Genomic DNA, 16318 nt, shown 5'->3' on the forward strand with positions numbered 1-16318 from the left:
TAAACAACATGGTTAAACCTTAGTTATTCTTTTTGAGGCTTATATTTTTCATACTAGTAACAATGACTTCAAATCTAAACATCTTGTTTCATGAAGTCATCAGAAACAAGAATTTCAGATCAAAGAAGAAAGAAATTCAGAGGAAAAAAAAAAGTGTAAGGTCAATATTCATATTGCCAAAAGACTGAATTATCCAGAACCCACAAAGTGGCTGCAAACCTGCTCTGTCAACATCTTACATGCCAACCTTCATTTTCTACTTTTCTTCATCTTCTTCTTATAATATAATGTAAAGTTTAAAACTTTACAGAAAGGTTTAGTTTCAATCAGTATCAATCCACTATTTAAAACAAAAGAAAAAAAAAGAAGAAGAAAGAAAGGAAAAAAAAAAGACTTAAGAAGTCTGAAAACGAGACCGACCTATACCCTGGGTGAGATTGGATGGGTTAAGTGTCTCTGGCACTATTTGTCTTCACTATTGACAGACACTGTCACACAACCCACCACACGATGCCTGTCTCTGAATGGCGAAGCTAGAATGCAAGTTAAGTGTATTAATAGAAAAAACAACTAGCATCCCAGCATATAAAAATAAGCAATCGAGATTACTTTAAAGAAAAAAAAACCCAAACAAAAATTGTAGGGCTGATCATTTAATTTACATGTTTATAAACAGTTTCCCATTTGTATTTTGCCCACCCAACATAAGTTCACATGCTACAATAAGCAGTGTTTTGAAACAAACGTTAAAAAACTTAAAGTATTAACATTCAGATAAATGGATATGGGGAAATTACTTATGCAAAATCTGTGAACTCATATTCACCAAATTTATTCTCCTTTTACAAACATGATCTAATCCATAAACCAGAATACTCTCAGGATTGTGTCCTTGCCCAAAGTGGAAAATGCATTCTCAATAGTGAACTAAGGCTGAAAGAAATTGTCATCTTTTAACAACAATTTTCTTTTCTCATTTCTTGTGCCATTAATGAGTCTTGCATTCTTCCCCACGTTATTCTTACCTTCTCCCTTCAACAAGTTATGAATTTATATTTTAAATAAAAGTTGCTACCTATAAAATGTCTAACCCTACAGGCTCTATTTTGAAAGCAATTAGAATTACTGACCAAGGGAAAGCGTTTGTTGCTGACTTACTGTTGATCATCTACTGCCATTCAGACTGCAATATATGGAATAATTATCCTCAAGTTTTTATGCTGAATTTCCTTAAATCATTTTAGAATACTTAATAAAGAAAGCCTTTTGAAAAAGACTTCTTAAGCTGACACTCAAGAGTAATTAATGCTTTATTTTTTTTTTAGCTAAGCATAGCATAAAACATGTACTAGGTATACATCAAAAAGACTCTTCGCCTGGACTTGCTCAAACTCCAAATGCCTGCAAATGGCCTGGCACTGGCCAGGGTGAGGTCCAAAATTGGGAACTCAATCCAGGTGTCCCATGTGGACAATAGGAATCCAATTACCTGAGTAAGTACCACTGCCTCCCAGGGTATGCCTTTCTAGTAAGGCATTAGCAGAGGGTGGACTAAGTACTCAGGCCTCCATACACACAAAGGAAACTTGGATGAAACAAGGCTCCTGTCTTTGGCCTGGCCTGCCCTCAGCCATTGCAGCCCTTTGGGCAATGAACCAATGGATGAAAGCTTTCTCCTTTTAATTATGGGAAGAATGAATTTTATTGCAATGAGCTGCATAAACACTGTCACGAACACACATTTGCATAATGGATAAATAATGACTATCATCTGATTCATACCTGTAAGTAAATTAATCAAACATCTGATATTTAATATAGTCCATATCTTCATTATTTTGTAAGACTATCATTTATTGAGCATTTTGACATACCCTTTTAATTATCTTCTTGCTCACATTTTTTAAACTATGAAATTAAACCTAATATCTACATAATCACTACATTCAGCTAACATTATAAAACATGCAATTAAAAAAAATCACAAAAACAGGTAAATTCTTTTTGACATAAGTTATATCAATATTCTGTAAACATATCATTAATCTTATTGATAATAAGCCACATTTGTACATTTTTTCAGTGAAATTGTACAGAACATATAAAAATAGAAATGACATCTACTGTATTTAAGTAATTGGCCTACAGGGCTGGGCGGTGTGGCCAAGCGGCTGAAGTCCTCGCCTTGAACACCCTGGGATCCCATATGGGCGCTGGTTCTAATCCTGGCAGCTTTTCTTCCCTTCCAGCTCCCTGCTTGTGGCCTGGGAAAGCAGTCGAGGACAGCCCAAAGCTTTGGGAGTCTGCACCTGTGTGGGAGACCCAGAATAAGTTCCTGGATCCTGGCTTCAGATCGGCATAGCGTCAACTGTTGCGCTCACTTGGGGAGTGAATCATTGGACGGAAGATATTCCTCTCTGTCTCTCCTCCTCTCTGTATATCTGACTTTCCAATAAATAAATAAATCATATACACACACACACAAAGGAGAAGAGACAGAGAAGATGATCTTCCGTCCAATGAGTCACTCCCCAAGTGACCACCAATGGCCGATGCTGTGCCAATCTGAAGTCAGGAGCCAGGAACTTCCTCCGGGTCTCCCATGTAGGTACAGGGTCCCAAGGCTATGGGCCGTCCTCGACTGCATTCTCAGGCCACAAGCAGGGAGCTGGATGGGAAGTGGAGCTGCCGGGATTAGAACTGCCACCTAAATGTGATCTCAGTGCATGCAAGGTGAGGACTTTAGCCACTAGGTTACTGCACTGGGCCCTGAGCCTTACTTTTAATTACCTTTGTACTGGAACACAAACTGATTTCTTAAAAATGATGAGAAAAAAAAAATTCATATTGATGGACTCTCAAGTATAACTCCCAGATACCTACTCATGCACAGAGAGAAATCATAAGTAAGTAAGTTTGCCTTCAACTAATATGATGAGAATTTCTTAGGAACCTGTATACAGTAATAAATAAAATCTTTGGGGAGAAAACGGCTCAACCCTTTCATACTGTTCACCCAGTATTCTGGATTATGGATCAGCAGCACCAAATTGATTTCTTTAGTAATACATGATGAGGGGTAAAATCCACTTTGGTGAATCTGAGAAACATATCTTTAATAATTAAATGACAAAGAATGTTCCATGAACACCCATATGCCCAGCCCCTAACTTTTAAAGTTTAAACTGACTTAAAACTTGTGAAACACAAACCTTTATGGAAGAACTAGAAGTCTGTTCCCACCGGGCCCTCATACCTGACAGCAGCCAATCCGGCTCCTTCACAATTCTGAAGAATTAACTATATCAAGAGTCATCATTTTTATGCATTTCATATTTAAACAGCAAATGCTATATAAAAATTCATACAAATTTAAAGAAATGTGCTTTTTGCTAGAAATGTGGTCTTTCAGTCAGGAAAACATTGAATAACTTGACAGTATGTGCCAAATTTCTTGTTGACTATTATACTGCTATGCATATTAATATTCCAAATAAAAGGTGAACCAAATAATTATACTCCCAACTTTCCCTAATCAGTATTATGTAATTTAAATTCCCTTATATGTAAGAGGATACAATAAAGGACATGACGTTAGAGTCTTAGAAATGAAGTATGTTGGTTCTAAAAGTAATTTATTTATCTAAGGAAATAACAGAAGACAAATTGTTTGGTTTGATCAATGACTGTGGTGAATGTAAGAAACCTGTCAAAGTTATCTCCTTATTATTTTTACTTTTACAATGTCAATAATTTTAAGACATTAAATTATTTTAAATTCTTCCTGTGATCAAGTCTCTTATTTTCATGATTGTTCAATTCATGGCTTCCAGTCTAATTTATTTGGAGGGGATTTTCTTAACTACATTTGTAGAACCAGCGGAGTAGTAATAAATATTTCATCAGTGACTCAAATTCAGTAACTTTTGGTATTTATATGTAAAAATTTCTAAAAGTGTTTGGTATGATTTGAAAAAGAAAAAGTTGTTTTTTTTTTTCAAACCCAGCCAACATTTCTCTTTTTTTTTCTTTCTTTTTTAAAAGGAACTGGATTTACTGTCAACAGACATTAAAAAGCACAGAAGAAACAGACTTTTAGTTTTAAACAGATTCAGTATCTTTAGAAAACAATCTCCAGAGATATAAAAGAAATCAGTTAGTCAATTTCTATATGTGGATTTAAAGTGAAGCATTTCATAAAAAATATTTCTTTTTCATTTTATCATGACACAAATTACTTAAAATTACAGAATATTTACAGCCAATTTAGAATTCAGTAGATATTAAAACGAACCAAGGAAACTACCAATTTTATTACAAAAAAAATTTTCACTAATTCACAATTAAATCCACAGAAACTGTTAGAAAATGTCTGGCAACACATGAACAGTGAGCAGGGCCAACAAATTTCTTTGTCACATTTAGAGTTTTCCTAACCTCAACTTGAAAGGCTTCATACTGCACAAATAGCTTGGGAAAGACTGGTATGCAGGTTAATTGATACACAGTTTAAGGCATGAGAGAAAAAATAACTGAAATTACACTATATAGTACCAAAACTGAAAACAATGCTCTGATGGACTTTAACATTTTGATAAATAAGTGCTTTATTATGCAAGAATCTTCTCATTGAAAGAACAGATAAAACTTTAGAATCGGTATTCTTTCTTTCCTTTCTCTAAAGCAAATATATTTAGCATTCTATTAATCCAACCTTAAAAAAAAAACTATAATTGGGCAAACTAGTATGAGATGCACTTATACTATTTGTCTATTATTTATAAATTTTCTTAGCTTGTCAAAAATATTTCCATTCAAAACTAAAATTAAGTAAGTTTACATAGTTTATGATTTCACAGCTCAATAGAATTAAATTAGGTAAACTTCAGACATTGTTTTTCTATACTTTTGTCCTCAATTAAAAATGTCTTCACATAAACACATAAAAATGTCTATAGAGTATATTAAAACCTTCCAATATTTTCAATGAATTAAAGGTACACATGAAGTCACATATTTTTTAAATGTAGAAAAAAGGTTACAGTAACATATTACAAGCAGAAGAGCCTTGAACGCTTGAGTTCTTTTTCAGACCACACAAAATAAAACATATTCCTTTAATCTTTAAAAATAATTATTAAACAGGAACTCAAATACAATTTTCTATACATAGCTTGGTATTTAACCTTTTTCTGTGCACTGAACAAGAGTTTTAAAATGACTTCCATATTTGAAGAAAAGATCCATTTTAGGACAGGGTACTTATGCCAATGTGCAATTTTAGTAAATAACAATTACATTAAGAAAATTCCACTGAAAATTTTAAAAGTTAAAAGCATGTATTTCAAAATTTCCTGTAACAAACTCTCAAATCACACTTTTTGCCAGCACTGTTCATGTTGGCCAGATTATACTCTAGTTTTCTTCAGTAAGTAAAATGAAATGCATACCAGCAGCAACTACAGCTGGAGGAGGCGAGCCTGCCTCACCACCGCTGGTCTGACTCATGGATGCTACAGATGTTTCTCTAGACGGAGGCAACTGTAACTCCTTTGGGAGTAGATCATAGACAGATTCTGTGGAAAAAATGTTTTAGAAAGCGTCAGTCAACAACCTAATTATGTATTATTTACAAAATTAACGTCATGTCATCTTACATATAGTAAATACTTTTTTATTGTATAATATTACTGAGCAGGAGAATGAATTTTCCATTACTCTGCCTTCTGTTTTCTTGTTGACTTTATTCCTTATGTTTGAGATAGTCTCAAAAAAAAAGCTACTAAACCTCAACACTGAATAAAAATTAACAGAAAACAAATTAAATAACCCAACATAGTCAAATATCTTCTTTTATAAAGCATGGGAGCAACTTAACACCTTTTATACATGAGACGGCAATACATATTCCTAACGTTCAAGGAGCGACACAAAGTTCATGGAAAAAAAAAATTAAAAGATAAAAATATAGGAGAGAGTATTTGGCCTAGTGGTTAAGACAACCAAATCCCATCTCAAACGGAATACCTAGGTTTGATTCTTGACTACCTTTCCACCAAAATGGAGCCCAAGAGGCCACAGTGATGGCTCAAGTGATTGGGTTTCTACCAACTATGTTAAGGACCGAACTGATTCCTGGTTCCCAGGTCTGATCTAAGCCCTGACCGCTGTGGGAAGTTGAACAAACGGATGGGGCTCTCTCTATTACCAAATATAACACTGCACAGTTTTCTTCATAGTACATCCCCACAGAAATAAATAGATGAATAGATAATTTTTTAAAAAGCATTTACTTATTTGAAAGGTAGAGTTTCAAAAGACAGTCAGATTTTCAACTGTTTGTTTAATTCCCAAATGGCTGCAACAGCTGGAGCTGGGTCAGACCCAAGCCAGGAGCTTCATCTGGGCTTTCCATAACGATTCGCAGCCCCTAGGACTTAGGCTATCCTCTTCTACTTTCTGGATCTGAAGCTAGGACTGGGCATGCCAGCATTGTAGGTGATGGCTTAATCCACTGTGTCACAACACTGTCCCCTCTCTGAGCTTTTAATATAACTCACATATCAGCTTCTTGGGGGACAGCACAATGGCTCAACTGGCCACTCTCCATGCACGGTATCCCATATGGGCGCTGGTTTATGGCCCATCTGGTTTGTGTCCTATCTAGCTCCCTGCTTGTGGCCTGGAAAAGCAATGGAAGGAAGATGGCCCAAATCCTTGGGACCCTGCACCCATGTGAGAGACAAGCAAGATGCTCCTGGCTTCGGATCAACTCAGGTCCGCCATGTGGCCACTTGGGGAATGAATCAGTAGATAGAAGATTTTCCCCTCTGTCTCTCCTTTCTGTAAATCTGCTTTTACAATAAAATAAATAAATAATAAAAAATTTTAAAAACAACTAAACTGGCTTTTTCGAACGTCTTTAGCCTAGTCCTGCTTCTTTTTACCTAATCCTTTAGCCCTTATTATACTTTGTTATTTCCCTTCTATAAAAGCTAAAAACAAAATGTCATGGCATTGATCAAAATGCTAGTAGCATACTGCTTAAGTATATTGTAGAAAGATGTCAATTTAAGAAAGTCTAGGCAATTTTCTGTTAACATAATTCTGTTAACATAAATTAATATAAGCACATGAAAAAGGAAATGAGGAAGAAAGGGATGTATGCTCAGAAGATAAAACATCTTACATTGGTACAACAGACAGACCTTAGGGCAACTGGAAGGAGAAAAAGGCACAAAAAAATCATCTCCAGACACTAGCAGAAAATGGACACATTCCAACATTGGGCAGGGAAGAGGACAACTTAAAAAAATGAGATGTTTTGTCAGCTTGGTCATTCTGTAAACTCCAATTGATCTGTTTATGTCACTGATTATTTCTGAGTGAATTTAACCTCCTAGTTGTCACTGGCGGGTGGAGGACAATTTCAATACAGTGCATCAAGCACAAGCGGATGGATATCCTATCCTGACAGCACACAACAGCAACAGAAAAAGGGAAAATGGGTACATTAACAATGAGAATTATTTTATTCCTTCTCAGTTGTGCTCTCTGCCATTCTATTGGTTGATCACTCAAATCACAGACCTCATTCTATCGCTCACTCCAGTTAAAGACATAAAGAATATAAACTATTTTACTTTCCTCTAGAACAGTCTAGGAAGATAAAACAATTGCAGAGAGCAACGTCTTTTCTTCTCTCTCGGTAAAATAACAACAGCAATGACACAAATACAACTGAGCATTCTGAAAGGCCAGACACTGTGAGAAGCTTACAGTATACACATTCTCATTTAATCGCGAAACAATTTTATAAGTTTTTCCTAAAAACATGAGGCTCATATTTTACAATAAAAACAATACGTATGCAGTAAAACAAAAGAGGGAAGCAATAAATATGAAGTTGAAGACAATGGCTTCCTTCAGTAGGAGACAAGGGGATAGGACAAAGGAGGGGCAGAAATCAGTTGGCTAACAGTGGGTTCTTGGGTATTTTTTTTTTTTTAGCTAAAATACACAACAAAAATCAAATAAACACACAAATAACTAGCACTATGTATGAACAGTGCATAGCCTCACAAAATTTACATAAAGTTTAAACAGTTTTTCTATTTGAAAAAAAACAAACTATTTTATTTCTTTTTGGAATTTTCATCTCTGCTTCACCCTCACTGGTTTTAATGGTTTTGAGATCAAAGACTAAAATTATCAGAGTCCATCTACTGTATGACTTTTCTCAAGACTCTTTTTATTTATTTTCAGGTATTAAAGTTGTACACAACTAATGCTACTGAGGCATGTCCAGAGATTAAAGATAAGGAAAAATTCAGTCATAAGCAAAGAGGTTTCTGTTTGATTTTCAAAGAAGCAGCTAAAAGGGGAATATTTGTGGTAACAAGAATGCTACTTTGCTTTGGGAATTTAAAATGTGACAAAATTGCCATTACTCAAATAATGAATGAATACTTCCAGCTAGCACACACAACATTTACGTTTCCATGTTGTTCTAAATATGCAATTTTACCTTTAAAAAAATTTGAAATATGAAGAAGTCACAGACACATGAAAAATTTCTAAAATTTTCCAAAATTGGTTTTGGAAATAATTGTCCTTTGCTTCTTCACCTCCATTAAGTATTCTCAATAAGTTGGTGAACCCCCAAAAGGCTGCAGTTTCCCATTAGACACTAAAATAAAGTGCGTGGCACAGCCAACGCACCAACGCAGTTCTGCAATAAAGAGAAACAGCATTTATTTTGTTAAAACAAAACAAACAACAAACAAAAAACAACACCCGAGGTTTTGAGAGTCATCATACTTGGCATCTCCACTGGAAAAATGCACTGGCTGCAAGTCCATCGGGTATTTGGTTTCTAAAAGATTACGCAGTCCAAGAATAACTGGTAGGCAATGCTGTTTTAACAAATTTTTCTCAGTTTCTAAATTTTAGTCCAGTGTCACAGATCTATTTACTCATTTGTACAGTCTCTTTCATATTATATTGTATTACTGGCTTCCTAAAATAATCTAGTATTCTAGTGTAATTTTAATTAATATACAGTAGTTTATGAACTGTAGCACTTTGCAGCAAAATGAAACTGACTTAAGTTTTACAAGCATTTTAATGCAGCATGTTTCTACTAAGCAAAATTTCTCACTTAAAAACTCCATAAACATTTTCTAAATAACTCAGCATGAAATAACAATATACTACTCAACTATTGTGATCATTTGCACTTTCTGAATTTCCTTGTGGTATTCTCTCATGACATTGTCCTAGAAGGAACAAAACCCTGAAGTAACAGAGGATTCATATTAAGTGAAATGCTCACATCATATTTATAATTTTCAAAGTCTTTACAAGATTATGCTGCTTTTTCGTGGCAATTAGCCGGGAGCTGGATCAGAAGTGAAGCAGCCCCCTCAAAAAAACAGCACAAAAGAGTTAACAGTTGGTGACTTGACCCATTACACTGACCCTCAATAAAACCTTTTTCTTTTTTATTTTTAATATTGTTTACATAGTTGAGAGGGATACACACCCATGTGGGCCTCTGATTATGGAGGAGAGGGTAGGGTGAGTAGAGTAAATGTTTCTTTCAAATTTTTTCTTTTTCTCTTGTATCTGGGACGGAGGAAGGGTGCTCCTTGCTTTCACCCAGGGATCGGACAATCATCTGGTGATACCCTAAGAGACTCTATAATAACTCTGCTTTTCAAATATATAAAACAAATCTTCAAAAAAAAAATCCCTCAGGTCAGTTGTGTGATATAGTGGGTAAAACCGCCATCTACAAACCCAGCATCCCATATGGGCCCTGGTTGAAGTCCCACCTTCCATATGTACCATTTCTTCTTCAACACCCCTCAGATAGTACACATCATTATTATGCCTACTTCCTATTTTTTCTAATAAGGCTGGAAATTCTTCAAGGGAAGAAACTGTCATGACCTTCTTGACTATGTTTCAGCACCACCTAATTTGCAACAAATGCACAATGTTTGCTGATCAAAATACTAAGGCAATTTCTAAGATATGAAATAAGCTTTAGAAAAATTTCTCTGTGTTTGTATTTTTTTCAGAAATATTGCTAATAAATAAAAGAGCTAATAAATGAATATACCACTGGAAAAGAAAAAACACTGCATCTTCTATAGAATGAATTATGGTTCAGCAAATACTCTTACTCATTCACTCACAAATACTTATCAATTGCCTAATGAGCACCAGACATTGTACTAGGATCTGCAGATATATCAACAATAAGACAGACAGAAGATCCCTGTACCTTTAGGGATTTTCCATTTTAATGGACTTAAATTATTGTGACAGCTTGTTTATCTACTATGGTTTAAATGGTCTTATCTCACCCCAACCCCCCCCCGATATTCATATTTTATAACCTAAAACTCAATTTGACAGTATGAAGAATGGTGCAGGCCCTTTAGGAAGTAACTGAATCAAGGTTTCCAACCCCAGGGATGGGATTAGCGCCCTGACAAATCAGGCTGAGGGGAGCTGTTACCTTGCCCTTTCTTAGAACACAATCAGCAGCAGACAACAAGCCCCCACCAGACAGACACCAGCTCTGCTGGCACCTTGACCTTGGACTTCTCAGCTCTACAGCTGTGGGCAGTACATTTATATTATGATATTAATTAATATCATAAATTACCTAGTCTATTGTGTTACTCCAGCCAAGTGGACTAAAATACCTGCTAAAGACAGAATGAGAATAGTTTCTTACAGCTTTCTATCCTAACTAGACATACATTTAAGTGTAATGTCAGTAAAACAACCTCCTTGTGGGACATAAGTTATAAATCCAATACTTTTTAGAAACCTGACCCACATCTACAACAATTAATATGATTATATAGTAACTATATACATAACTGTATTTATAACATAATGCTTTTAAACTGATCAAGGATATATTACCATGTAGGGAAAATAAAAAAATATTAGTCAATCATGACAAGCAATGAATACAAGACCAAGTTCATTACACCTCTGTGTCTTAATTTAAGATAGTGGTTATCAACAAGGAACATTAAGAACTGTGTGTAAAAATATGTACTTCCCGCCTAAATGAATGTATCTGGAATTCCATCAGAGACCTAGTACTAAATAAGAATGTATGAAAAATATCACAAAACATGCATTTTAATACATTAATAGCTAAAACCATGTTTTACTTCTTATAAAGGTTAAAAACTACTAATTTAAAGTGTGAAATTCAGCCTGGAAACAAAGACTCAGTTTATTACCTCTTCAAAAAAAAATTTTTTTTATGTTTTTTTGAAAGACAGACACAGAAAGAAAAAAAATGCATCTCTTCAAATATCTGCAATAGCCAGGTCTGGGCCAGGCCAATGTCAGGAGTCCAGAACTCTTGGGTTTCCAAGTTCCCAGCAGGAATCCAAATATTTGGGACATCATCAGCTGCCCATCAGCTGAATCAAAAGCAAAGGCAGGAGTTGATTCCAGGCACTTCCACAAGAGATACAGGCATCCCAAGCAGTTATCTTAACTTCTGAATCAAAAACTCATAGCTCAATTGTTTACTTCTAAGGCAAGAAAATTAATACTACCCAATGTCTCTTAAATAAGATTTTTACTCATAAAGGCGCAACAGACATCACCTCTAGCTCTTAGCTCTGAGCACCACTCCCTCTAATCTCCCCAGTGAGATTTTTCCCTCCATTTCGGTAATTCTCCCACATACATTCAATGGTCACTACTCAAATGGATATTCTAAGAAGACCCTCAAAGTGAACCCTAAAGTTCACTATGAGGCATTTCTCTTCTCTCAAGTACACTGCCATGAGACTTAAAGACATCAACACTTTCTCATACTCCCAGCTCTTACTAACCCACTAGCCTCTACTTTGATTCTCTAGGCAATAGACCAAAGACACTCAGAGTGTTCACTTCATTTGTTTTCTCTCTCAGGAGCCATTTTCACCGCCCAATGTTACATATAAAAGGAACCATTGTTTCACATATTTTAAAAGATTTATTATTTTTATTTAAATGGCAAAGTTACAGAAAGAGAAGCAGATACACACAATATACACAGAGACAGAGAGAGGAAGGGAGGGAGAGAATATTTTCCATTAGCCGGTTCACTACAAACAGCTGCATTGTTCAGAGCCAAAGACTTGGACCTTCTGCTGCTTTCACAGGCCATTAGCACAGCCAGATCAGAAGCGGAGCTACTGGGACTCAATCAACAACCATTGGCTGGTGTTACAGGCAGAAGTTTAGCGTGAAGCACCATGGCACCAGCCCTTGTTTCTCTCTCTCTCTCTCTCTCTCTCTCTCTCTCTCACACACACACACATTTGCAGGAGGGTAACTCTAATCTCTTTATTAATCGTCCCTGATGAAAAACAGAATTCATCCTATTAGTAAATCATAGCAATATGTGTGCTGTTGACAGGATTACGAATTAATATCATATTACATCCTACTTGACAAGCTTTTATACAATTGAAAAAAACTTGGATTTTTGCCTTCAGAGCTAGAAACCCAGATTCAGTTTGGGGCTCCTGGTTTCTTCTGGCATTACACCAGCACCAGCTATTGGAGGCACAACGAGTGAACCAGAGAATAGAAAACGTGTCTCTCTCTCTCTCTCTCTCTCTGTGTTTCCCTGCCTTTAAAGTAAAAATTTAAATATTCTTTCTCACATTTTTATTTACTGTTATTGGAAAGGCAGATTTACAGAAAGGCGAGACAGAGTTAAAGATCTTCCATCCAGTGGCCCACTCCCCAAGTGGCCGCAACAGGCAGAGCTGAACAGATCTGAAGCCACAGCCAGGAACTTCTTTCAGATCTCCCATGTGGGTACATAGAGGGTCTCAAGGCTTTGGTTCATCTTCTACTGGTTTCCCAGGTCACAAGCCGGGGACACACACTGGAGCCTATATGGGATCCCGGCAGATACAAGGCAAGGATTTGGCCATCAGGGTATCATATCAGATCTGAAAATAAATATTTTCTAAAAAATACTAAAACTCAGACTTACTGTCTTCAAAGAACTGAAAATTAAGTTAGAAATCTGTTTGTGGGCCTGGCACTAAGCATCAATGGCTCAATGCTCATCTGGCAAGTGCCAAGATCCCATATGAATGCCAGTTTGTGTCCAGCTGCTCCACTCTCTATCCAGCTCCCTGCTTGTGTCCAGAGAAAGCAGGAAAGGAAGGCCTAAAACCTTGGGACCCTGCACCCATGTGGGAGACCCAGAACAATCTCCTGGTTCCTGGGTTCGGATCGGCTCAACTCCGGCTGCTGCGCCATTTGGGAAGTGAACCAGCAAATGGGAAATGGTTGCTTCATCTTGTCACCTTTCTGTATATCTGTCTCTCCAATTTAAATTTTTAAATCTTAAAAAAAAAAAGAAAGAAAGAAAAGAAATCTGCTTGTGTCGAGAGCATTGTGGCACAGTGAACTGAAGAAGCTGCCTTTGAAGCTGGCATCCCATATGAGCACTGGTTTGAGTTGTGGTGCTCCAGTTCCCATCCTGCTCCCAGAAAATATACCTTGAAAGTAGCAAAAGATGAATATGCTTGGGTCCCTACACTCACGTGGGAGACTCAGATAGAAACCCTGGCTCTTAGTTTCACTCTGGCACAGCTCTAGCCATTGCGACCATTTGAGGAGTGAACCAACAGATGGAAGTCTGTGTCTCTTTTAACTCCTTCAAATAAATAAATACATTTTAAAAAGAATATCTACTTTGAAACTTAATGTAAATGCATAAAAATTTCAAAAAGTGTTATATCAAAATAAAGATCTTCTAATTACATTTTCCGTTAACTTTCTAAAATATCCTTGTATTTCTTTGTAAATGCCATTATTTTTACCTAAAATACTCCTACAGCCTCCATTTAATTGTTACTTCTTTCCAGCAAATATTTCCCTATCCAGAAAAGTTATCACAACTTGTTTAATAAGTGCCATTTATCTGCCTGTAATTCCTACTAGTCTATACATATCAAGAGGACAGTATATGTGTCAATCTTGTTTTCAAAGTCTCCTCATACTTTTTGTCTCCTGACATAAAGTAGCACCCACTGATGAATGTATGAATGAACAAGGAATAGGCTGTGGGAATGTCACTGACACACCACACCAGGAAAAAAGGCAGAAGGATCAAAATGGAAAATCAGGAAAGCAACCAGGACAAAAAGACTCACAGGAAAGCCTGGAAAATAGAGTATCAAAAACAATCTTCAGAGAAGAATGCCAAAAATGAAAACGTCTCATTTAGCTCAAGAAGAATTTGAGAGAATATTCACCTGATGTGGAAAAGGCTATTACTTCTTGATATTTCTGCCAAAAAAAGTATCAAGGGAGTGATGGAATAGAAGCCCTCATGCAGAATTCAAATGTAAATACAGAAGGCAATGCAGAGTAAATAGAAATATAGACTACAAGTACACAAACTCCTTCTACAGACAAGGAAAAGGTTACTCAAGAAAGAAACAAATAGTCTACTTTAATCAGTGAAAGAAAAACTGCATGTTTGGCAGTATAAAGAAAATTGCCTGTAACAAGGAAAGCTTGAGGATTCATAAGAGGACACAGAAAAGATATTTAATTAGGAAAATATCACTGGGGAGGGCATACAGCCCTTCAGTTAAGTGGCCACTTGGCATGCCTGTATCCCACATTGGGTTCAAGTCCCAAGTCTACTCCCAATTACAGCTTCTTGCTAATGTACATTCCAGGAGGCTGCAGCTAACACTCCAAGTGGTTGAGCTGTTGCCACCCACATGAGAATCTATGATTTAGTTTCTGGTTCCGGTTACCAAGTCCCAGCCAGCTGTTCTGGTCAGCTGAGGAATGAACAGAAGAAGCAGGGGAAAAGAAAACATGATCAGATTCAAAAATGACAAAATTGAAGGTAAAATTCCCAAGGAATGTCTGCATACTAACCAAGAGTTTAGGTTCAACTGTAAAGTGAAGCTGAGATTAAGTATAGCAATAAATATAATAAAACAGCTTTTCTATAGTATTGTAATGGATTATACTACTATAAAAACTTAGCATTCTAGTTTTTTTTTTTAACATATTGGGGTCTTTTTTGAAATTATATTAAATATGTAGGTATTTCTACTAAACTCTAGTTTTTTTAAAACTATTTTTTTCTAAATTAGAAAGATTAAAATATAGTTACTTATTTGAAAGGCACAATGATAGAGGGAAGGAGAGACAGGATTTACTTTCCATCTACTGATTCACTCAAATGCCAGCAACAACCAAGGCTGGGTCAGGCTGAAAATTAGAAGCCAGCAACTCTCACCAGGGTCTCCAACACAGAAACAGGAATCCAGGCATGTGGGCCATTATTTTCCGTCTTCCAAGAACAAAACGATCAAAACCACAGAGTAGCTGGACTCAAAACAAGCACCACTCTACTGGATGTGGGTCTCCTAACACCTGCCCCTCACCCCCAAAATAAATAAAAAGCTGAGGTACCTCAGTGGAAAGAATGCAGCTCTACTTGCCAGTAGTTATGTTCCAACAGCAGATGCTTCTGAGACCTTTAACAAGTCCTTCTACACCTAATAATGCTTAAAGGACCATCATATCATTTGAAATAACTAAGGGATTAAGATTTGGAGTATAAAAGTTTTAATACTATAGGTTGTCAACGGTATTAAATGAAAGCACACAGATTCTCATTTGGCTTGACCAAATAAAAATTATGTATTACAATGATTAGCAGCCATTTCAAATAGTGCTTTAATATTTTGTGAATGAACAGGGATAAAGGATGAAGAGACAAGTCATAAGCTCCCTTCACAATGTCCACAATACTATTCAAAGCAGGTGACTGCTCAAATAGTTCAGCAGTTTTTCCTCACCCATTGCTTTTCTAAGGTTTTTGTTATTTGCAGCCAACCACTTTCCTAAAAATGTTACATGAAAAATTCTAGAAATATACAATTCATAAATATTAAGCTGCATGCCACTGTAGGTAGGTAGATGAAATATGCCACGTAGTTTGTGGAATAGGAGTCCACACTCCATAGATCATCTGCTTGTTATTCACTTAAAAGTGACCGAACATAGGGTTATCAGATCTACTGCCATAATATCCTACTGCTTGTATTCAAGTAACCCTTACTTTACTTAATAATTGCTCTTTAATGGCTCTTTTTACTTAATAAGAGCAACAGTATTATCATAGACAATTTTATTATAGCATATTGTTATTACTCTCATTTTAATCAATTATTTTTTTAATCTCTTATGCCTCATGAATTAAACTCTATCAAGTACACAGGTATAGAGAAAAAAA

General features: G+C 36.1%; 1 protein-coding gene across 7 annotated transcripts in view; it reads right to left on the reverse strand.

Moving 5' to 3' along the window:
* NFAT5 (nuclear factor of activated T cells 5) overlaps positions 1-16318 on the reverse strand; it is an 82578-nt gene that overhangs the window by 45945 nt on the left and 20315 nt on the right. For 5 of the 7 annotated variants that reach the window (XM_040982448.1, XM_040982447.1, XM_040982444.1 and 2 more), the window contains one exon: positions 5451-5576. In XM_040982448.1, coding sequence (XP_040838382.1) covers positions 5451-5576 — 126 coding nt within the window. Of the gene's footprint in view, positions 1-5450; positions 5577-16318 lie in introns of those variants that run through there. The other 2 variants (XM_040982451.1, XM_040982450.1) reach the window with 1 other exon arrangement.

Source organism: Ochotona curzoniae, unplaced genomic scaffold (assembly GCF_017591425.1).
Source record: "Ochotona curzoniae isolate NIBS_2020 unplaced genomic scaffold, NIBS_Ocur_1.0 contig_3622, whole genome shotgun sequence".
Lineage (NCBI taxonomy): Eukaryota > Metazoa > Chordata > Mammalia > Lagomorpha > Ochotonidae > Ochotona > Ochotona curzoniae.